Genomic DNA, 8385 nt, shown 5'->3' with positions numbered 1-8385 from the left:
TTTCCCTCTTGCGGTCAGAACTACCACCCTCCCTAGTCCCCATGTTTGAAACTGACGAGTCCTCCTGGGCTCCTCGCTCCCACCCCTCCTCCCACATCCAGTCCGATTTACCTTCGTAGTATCTGTCAGAAACGATTCCCCCTTCTCTCAAACGCTGACACTGACGGGCAGACCCTCATCTCCTCAGCCTGGAGTGCTGCAGCAGCCTCTTGGCCCTGACACCTTTCCCTACTCCAGTCCATCCCCCAGACACCGAATGATCCTCTCCAAGAGCAGGCCTACGTCACCCCCCCTCTAGCAGCAACTTCTCACCTGTTAGCATTCCAAGCCCTTCCTAACCTGCCCCCTCCCTTCTAGATGACTCCAGGGCTTCTCAAACTGCGGCCTGCCGGGTTACGGCAAACGGGCTGGGGGGCGGAGACAGAGTCCGGCCCTCCCACAGTCCGAGGGACAGGGAACTGGGCCCCTAGTTAAAAAGTCTGAGGAGCGCTGTACCCCTCCCACCTCCCCACTACTCTTGGCTCCTTGGGACTCCTTAGTGTCCCTCGCACAGGGCAGCCGCCTCTCACCTCTGGGCCTTCCCCCCGCTGGAATTCAATCCTCCCTCAGGTCCACCTCCTAGTTTCTCTGGCTGCCTTAAGACCTTCTACAGCAGAGGTGTGAAGCCTAGATCTGGTATCTCTATGTGCAGCGGGATTAAACTGTAACTAAAATCAATTAAGCCGTGACTGAGAAATATTTGGTGAAATGAATTAACAATAAACTAAAACAGATATTGTCGCATTTCAAAACTCAGGAGGAGCGTCGGAGGGGCTGTTTCTAGGGGAAAGGATTGGTCTTGCTCTATTTAGCTCCCAAATGGCTGCAGAGAAAGCGATCAACGCTAGATATCAAGAAAAGGAAAAACTTCCGGACACTTCGGAGCGATCCCACAGCGGAGGAGCGGCTGCCGCCGGCTCCCGGACGGAGCAACTCGCCTCGCACCGCGGGCGCTCTTCGGACAGGACTGAGGGGTCACTTGTCACAGACTGCGCTGCCAAGAGGGTGGGACCGAGCGCCCCGGGATCTCACCAGCTATGAGATGTGGCTGCTGCAGCTTCGACCAGGGGGGATGAGGTCGGGAATGAGGAAAGGCTGCGGTTGCCATAGTAACGAGGACACGAAAGTTACATTCATGGGGGATGGGGAGAAAAGACAGAATGTGCGCGTCTGCGCACAAAGCTACGCCGCTTTTTGCCGTGCCCTGGAGGGTGAAGGACTACATTTCCCAGGATGCTCTGCGCAGGGCACCTACGAGACTACACGGGGAGCGTGAACGCTGGGATCTCTTGGGCGCGGGGAATCTGCAGCTTCATGAATAATTAATGCTGCGCTAAGAGCCCTGGAGTTAGTCCTAGTCTGGGTGGAGGGGAAAGGGACCAAAGGCCCTTCCGGGCCTGCCCTCAGGCTTGCCTGTAACCTAACAGAGGACCGAGCTTTCCGAGAGGGACGAGTTAACACCCTCAGTGAAGAGTTCACAAGTTAGAGAAGGGAAGGGGCCGGCGGTTGTCTTGACGACAACGCAGTCACTTCCGGATCCGGCAATGGTTAAATAGCCGGTGCCGGAGCCTCTGTGCCGGAACTCCAGGCCGGCTTGGTGTGGAGCTGGGTCCGGTTGTCCGGAGCCCCCTGATCTCCTTCCTTCAGGCGTTTCACTGCGCTGCCCGGCACTGGCCATGACGACCTTGGTGAGTAGAGGGGGGGCGGCCCGCATGACTGTCCAGCCGGGAGTGGGTGCGCGCGTGGGGCCCTGGTGAGTGGGGGCGTCCGGCCCCGCCCCCGGCATTCGTGCCTGTGCAAACGGGTGTCAGCCCCGAGAACCCCGAGAGGGGAGGCACGGGGGTCCCTACGAGTGACCGCGGCGCGTGGGCGTGGCTTCTGAGTGCCGGCCTCGGGGGTGAAGGCATGCGGGTGGCGCTTCCTGTGCAGGCGCTGGGCTGCTCATGGGGTGCACGTGCACTCGGGCGATGGGGGCGCCTCCCTCCCTGCCAGTGCCAGCTGGTGCGTGCAGGGCGGGCCCTGGGGAGTGACTCCTCCCTATATGGTGGGTGCGGCCTGCTCTCGGTGCCCCCATGGTCCGGCCGCTTCCCTGACTACTCTCTCTGTGCAGGGGACCAGCAGCCAGACTGTGACCGAGTATGTCGTTCGAGTTCCCAAGTGAGTTCTGCCGGCCGGGAGGGGGAGGGGCAGGGGAGGCATGGGCCGGGCAGCCCAAGTCCCAGCTTCAGTCCTTTTCTCTTCCCCCACCGACTTTTCCTGAGGGCTCACAATTCTGCTCCCACAGGAACAACCTCAAGAGGTACAACATCATGGCTTTCAACGCAGCGGACAAAGTCAACTTCTCCACCTGGCACCAGGTAAGAGTCCGGGACCAGGAGAGCTCTGAGGGCTTTGAGCCGGAGGCAGGAGGGCTTGGGGATTTCCAGGCGCAGGGGTACACGGGTACAAGAAAGGGCATCTTCCTACCTCTTTCAGTTTGCCCAGCATTCATTAGAGCCCTTCCGTGTGCTCAGTCTGTCAGGATACCTAACAAGGTATAAAAGAAACACCCTCCAGGGTGTGTAACTAAACACTGCAGTGCAAAAATAAGTCACGGCCCTGACGGACACCGAGGGTAAGTGGTTAGGAAGGGCCCGGAGGAGGCAGGCGGGGGCGGGGGAGCTGAGGCCCCCCAGGCCCGGCCGGGCCCCCAGACGAGGTGGCTTCCCCCGGCAGGCCAAGATGGAGCGGGACCTGAGCAACAAGAAGATCTACCAGGAGGAGGAGATGCCGGAGTCCGGGGCCGGCAGCGAGTTCAATCGCAAGCTGCGGGACGAGGCCAGGAGGAAGAAGTACGGCATCATCCTCAAGGCCTTCAAGGCTGAAGACCAGCCCTGGCTACTCAAAGTCAATGGCAAAACGGGCAGGAGGTGAGCGGCCTCGGGGAGGCCCTGGCCCGGGTTCTGGCCTTTTGTCCCTCCTGGGAGGGGGAGCGGGACTGGAACATTCTCCCAGCTTTGGGGGACGAGGCTCGGCCCCGAGGCTCCGGCCCCATCCCGGGCCATGTTCCAGGCCTGTCGGTGCCTGGGGCTCCAGGCTGAGAGGAGGGGGGCCCTCTGAGGAGCAGCCCCGCAGGCCTGGCAGGGCCCGGCAGGGAAGACATCTTTGTCCCCTTTCCTCTTGCCTGCTGCAGGTTCAAGGGAGTGAAGAAGGGCGGGGTGACGGAAAACACCTCGTACTACATCTTCACCCAGTGCCCCGACGGGGCCTTCGAAGCCTTCCCTGTGCACAACTGGTACAACTTCACCCCTCTGGCGCGGCACCGGACGCTCACGGCCGAGGAGGCCGAGGAGGAATGGGAGAGGTGAGCGGGCAGGGAGACGGGGAGGGCCCATCCCCCGCGGGGGAGCCTGTGTGTCAGTCAGGGCAGCCTGCAGGGCCCGGGGCAGCCGTGCTCCCTGCTCAGCCTTTGCCTCAGGCTCCTCCACGTGTCCTCTGCCTCCTCCTGGCCACAGCCTGGGTCAGAGAGCTAGTAATGGGGACAGTCCTCTCCTGCCTCTGAGATCTTGGCCAGAGGACTTCTGAGCTTGCTCCGGCTCGACTTCTGTGATCCAAGGATCCAGGGGAAGATCACGGCAGGGGATCCTCTGTCACTTTCCTGATTCCGTATGAAGGGTTCTGCCCCTGCTTCTCGGCTTTGGAAGAGCCACAGACAGACAGACAGACACACCTCCCAGTGCAAACAAACTGGGCCTGAGCCCTGAGGGGAGGCAGAGAGTTCTGAGCTGGGCGTCCTCAGTCAGGGAGGGCTTCCTGGTAGAAGGGCTGCCCCTCCCGGAGATCCTGCATGATGCACAGCCTTGTTTGCAGGAGGAACAAAGTCCTGAACCACTTCAGCATCATGCAGCAGCGGCGGCTGAAGGACCAGGACCACGATGAGGATGAAGATGAGCATAAAGAGAAGAAGAGCCGGAAGAAGCCCAGTGAGCTCCGCATCCATGACCTGGAGGACGACCTGGAGATGAGCTCTGAGGACAGCAACAGCAGTGGGGAGGAGGGTGAGGATGGGGGCGGGGCTGTGGGTGTGCAGGGGGAAAGGCCCCCAGGGATCAGGGACCGGCACAGTGTAGGCCCTGACCTCCCCTGCTCTCCCCAGGAGAGAAGGTCCCCAAGAGCAAGAAGAAGGCGGCTCCCTCCAGGGGGGGCAAGAAGAAGAAGAAGAAGGGCTCTGATGATGAGGCCTTTGAGGACAGCGATGATGGGGACTTTGAGGGCCAGGAGGTGGACTACATGTCAGATGGCTCCAGGTAAGGGACACAGGCTCCAGACCCCTTTCTTCCTTCCAGACTCGGAGCCCCCGCCACAACCTGCTCACCTGCAGCCTGTTCTTTCCCTTGCAGCAGCTCTGAGGAGGAGGCGGTAGGGAAAACCAAGGTGGTCCAGCAGGAGGAGGACGGCCCTAAAGGTAGGTGTGGGCCTGAGGGCAGGACCCATCCTTCTCTTTGCCTTTCCCTGTGAAGACCAGGATATTCAGGGCAGAGCAGATCAGCCAATACTGGTTAAACGCCGGCCACTGAGGAGCCTTGTGCTTGAGAGAAAAAGGCCCTGCCCTCAAGGGGCTGACGTTGTACTTGGGAGAATGTGGACTCAGAGAGGTGCAATTCAAAGTAACTTTAGGAAGGAGGTTCACAGTTATGATCCAAAAAGGTCTCAAATGGGAAGCGTCGGCGTGAGTAGAGCGTTGAACTGAGCTGAGCATCCCAAGCAAAGGAGGCCTCCTGGCCTGTTCAAAGGCTCAGCCATTGTGGGTAAAGTACAGTAAATAGGCCCCCCCCCCACATTGAGTTACATCATCCCAAATGAGGTCACAACCCAGTTTTAAGAAGCTGAATTCTAGAGGATGGGTGGGGGGGGGCAGCATTGGAGGCAAGGAGACAGGAGAGGAGGCTGTTGGAGAAATCTGAGTAAGAAAGGATGAGGATCTAAATTAGGAATGGAGAGGACAAAGAGTAATTAGAAATAAAGTGACAACTCTCTTTATATAAGTGGTGAGGGAGAGGAAAGAATGGAACAACTCAAGCTTACAATCTTGAACTCTTAAAAGAAATTGGGGGAAAATTGTTTTTATATCAGTGGTATTTTTTCCCCCAAACTACATGCAAAAGTAGTTTTCAGTACTTATTTTTGTAAGGTTTTGGGTTCCAGATCCTCCTCAGTAGAGCAAGCAATCGGACATAGAGTAGACATATATGACATTTTTAAACATATTTCCATATGCATCATGTTGTTCGAGAAAAATCAGACCAAAAGGGAAAAAATCCACGAGAAAGAAATAGCAAACAAATAAAAAAGGGGAAAATAGCATGCTTTGATCCACATTCAGTTTCCGTAGCGGAGACTCTAGATATAGATGACATTTTCTATCCCAGGTCTATTCGAATTGTCTTGAACTACCACATTGATGAGATGAGCTGTTTTTCACAGTTGATCATCATACAACCTTGCTGTTACTGTTACAGTCACTTCCTGGTTTTGTTCACTTCACTCAGCATCAGTTCTGAAATCATCCTGCTCATTGTTTCTTATAGAACGAATATTCCATTACCTTCATGTACCACAGTTTGTTCAGCAATTCCTCAATTAGTGAGCAGCCACTCAGTCTCCAGTTCCCTGCCACTACAAAAAGAGCTGCCACAAACATTTAGGCACGTTTCCTCCTCTATGATTTCCTTGTGATACAGACCCAGTAATGGCACTGCTGGGTCAAAGGATATGCAGTTTTATAGCCCTTTGGGCATAGTTCCAAATTATTCTCCAGAATGGCTGGATCATCAATGGAGAAAATTTTTAAAAGAAAGAAAGATATAGGGAAGTTAGACAGAGGATTGTGGGGTGTGGGAGGGATGTGATAAACTCTGCTTTCCTTACGTTGAATTGGAAATGCATGTGTGCAGCATCCAGTTGGAAAGAGAAAAAGGCAATTATGTTTAATAATTAGGAGACCAATGGCAACCTTGATGACAGTGGTTGCAAAATGGAATCATTTTTGCTTCCAAAAGCCAGGCTCCTGTAAGGAGCTGAGAAGGCAGTGGCAAGGGAGGGAACACTTTCTGTGAGGAAGGCTGGGAAGGGGAGCAGAGAGCCACAGGCCTTTAGCTGCAGAGGATGCTTTAAGCCCAGGCTAAGTCTCGGGGTGCCAGTTGGCAGCAGAGCCGAAGGCAGGGGCAGGTCGGGGTCCCAGGACCAGGAGAACCCTCTGGTTTCCCCCTCAGGCATTGATGAGGAAAGTGAAAGCAGTGAGGAGAGTGAGGAGGAGAAGCCCCCTGAGGAGGAGGAGAAGGAGGAAGAAGATAAGAAGGCCCCCAACCCACAGGAGAAGAAGAGGAGGAAAGGTGAGCTCAGTGGCTGGAGGAGGAGCCGGCCCGGCATTCGAGGCCTTCACGCTGCCTCTGCACAGCCGGTGTTCCCATGGCCGTCCCAGATGCCCTCTTGGCTGACGGGTCCCTGCCCCTCCCTTCTCAGACTCCTGCTCTCCTTGTGCTTAGTCCCCATCCTCTCCACTGGCCCCTGAGCTGCTGGGGGAAATGCACTTGGAGGCCCCAGAAGCTCTCCTTCCTCCCACAGAAACCCCTCTGGCTCCTCCAACTTCCCTGCCTCCCCCAGGTCCCCTCTCTGGAGCCCCGGCTGCTGCTTGGGCTTGGTTCTATACAGCTCCCTGAGGCTGCAGAGTCTGGGTGAGGTGCCCCTTTGGCCGGCCCCGGGACTCAGGCTCCCTTTTGGCCCTCAGGAGACAGCAGCGAGGAGTCGGACACCTCCGAGGAGAGTGACATCGACAACGAGGCGTCCTCGGCCCTCTTCATGACCGTGAGTATGGTCTGGGGGGACCCCAACGGGGGGGTGGGCTCGTCTTTGCCTTCCCCAGCTCAGTCTCCCTTGCCCCTTTGTGCAGAAGAAGAAGACTCCCCCCAAGAGGGAGCGGAAGGCCTCAGGCAGCAGCTCCAGGGGCAACAGCCGCCCTAGCACTCCCAGTGTGGACAGCGGCAGCACGTCCTCCACCCTGCGGGCAGCCGCCAGCAAGCTGGAGCAAGGTGAGATGGACCCCGGTCTCTACCCCTCCCCCATGAGATCGTGTCCCCCAGGAGCCCGCTCCTGGGCCCTGTCTCTCTCCTCTTTTTGGGCACTTTCCCAGCTTCTCGCTTTGGGAGGTTCTGTTGGCCCCTCTGAGGCCAGAGAAGCTCATTTTGGGGGTATAGGGACTCAGACCCGGGAGGGGAGAGCGCCCCGTCCTCCGCCACTGCAGTATTCATTCAGTCCTGGGGCCCACTTTGTGCGAACAGTGATGAGGTGGGGGGGGCAGCCCAGAGGAAGATGGCTAGGATGGTGTGGGCCTTGGAAGCAAGGCCCAGGGAGGCAGGCCCGAGCTTGAATCCCCGTCCTCTGGCTCTGAGAGAGAGGGGTTGGGGAGGCTTTCTGAGGCTCCTGAAGAAGGGGCTCCTGCTCAGCTGTAGAGAAGCCTGAGCTTTGAGAGACCCCTCCAGCTCTGACCTGGAGGTTGGATGGTTCCATGCAGGGAAGCGCCAGACGGGACCCAGTGATACACCTGCTGCCAAGCGCCTGAGGCTGGATGCGGGGCCTCAGAGCATCTCAGGGAAATCCACCCCCCAGCCTCAGTCTGGCAAGTCCACGCCCAGCAGTGGGTGAGTCAGGGGCCATTTGGCGGGGAGGGGGAAAGGGGGGGGCCTGGGCTGGGCAGCAGTGTGTGAATCAGGACCCATTGGGGGGGGGGCCTGGGCTGGGCTGCAATAGGTGAGTCAGGGGCCATTTCTGGGACTGACAGCAGAGCCTCCACCCTCTGACCCTGACCTTTCTCCCCCCAGTGATGTGCAGGTGACAGAGGACGCGGTCAGGCGCTACCTGACCCGAAAGCCCATGACCACCAAGGACCTGCTGAAGAAGTTCCAGACCAAGAAGACGGGGCTCAGCAGTGACCAGACAGTCAACGTGCTGGCCCAGATCTTGAAGCGCCTCAACCCGGAGCGCAAGATGATCAATGACAAGATGCACTTCTCCCTTAAGGAGTGACGCAGCTGCAGGGACACAGCAGAGCCAATAAAAGCTGCTCGGCCTTTTTCTCGGGCTCTGTGTGACTTTCTGGGGGGGAGGATTGTGGGTTTGGGAGCCGGTGGCCCAAGAGACCATTGAGGGCAGCTCCCTGGCTACAGGTGGGGAAACTGAGCCCCACGGCAGCAAAGGGACTGGTCTGGGCTGTCAGGCCTTGCCCCCCTTCCTCATCCCTGCAGGACTGCCTTCCACCAAGGGATTTAGTCTGGAATCCAGGTGTGGAAACTTCCTTTCTTGCAGTGTCCC

At 57.7% G+C, this 8385-nt stretch overlaps 1 protein-coding gene across 2 annotated transcripts; it reads left to right on the top strand.

Moving 5' to 3' along the window:
- The first annotated feature begins 1225 nt into the window (after window positions 1-1225).
- Window positions 1226-8148, top strand: LOC141565866 (general transcription factor IIF subunit 1-like). Of its 2 annotated transcripts, none has more exons than XM_074309589.1 (13): window positions 1226-1727; window positions 2150-2196; window positions 2324-2396; window positions 2755-2948; window positions 3212-3382; window positions 3889-4076; window positions 4175-4325; window positions 4422-4483; window positions 6291-6410; window positions 6806-6882; window positions 6968-7106; window positions 7589-7715; window positions 7896-8148. In XM_074309589.1, exons 1-13 carry the CDS (start codon window positions 1716-1718, stop codon window positions 8098-8100), a joined length of 1566 nt encoding a protein of 521 aa, XP_074165690.1. In that variant the 5' UTR covers window positions 1226-1715; the 3' UTR covers window positions 8101-8148. The 2 variants fall into 2 exon arrangements, with proteins under 2 accessions (XP_074165690.1, XP_074165680.1); XM_074309579.1 differs by having other exon boundaries at window positions 4419-4483.
- Window positions 8149-8385: the final 237 nt, after the last annotated feature.

The sequence above is a fragment of the Sminthopsis crassicaudata genome, chromosome 1 (genome assembly GCF_048593235.1).
Source record: "Sminthopsis crassicaudata isolate SCR6 chromosome 1, ASM4859323v1, whole genome shotgun sequence".
NCBI classification, from domain to species: domain Eukaryota; kingdom Metazoa; phylum Chordata; class Mammalia; order Dasyuromorphia; family Dasyuridae; genus Sminthopsis; species Sminthopsis crassicaudata.
Note: the sequence above shows the minus strand (reverse complement) of the source record. Positions and strands in the feature narration are given on the sequence as shown.

Coding starts and splice junctions, on each gene's coding strand:
- LOC141565866 (XM_074309579.1), top strand. Junction 4,484..6,290: donor GGAGGAGGACGGCCCTAAAG/GTAGGTGTGGGC, acceptor TTTCCCCCTCAG/GCATTGATGAGGAAAGTGAA. Junction 6,411..6,805: donor GGAGAAGAAGAGGAGGAAAG/GTGAGCTCAGTG, acceptor TTTGGCCCTCAG/GAGACAGCAGCGAGGAGTCG.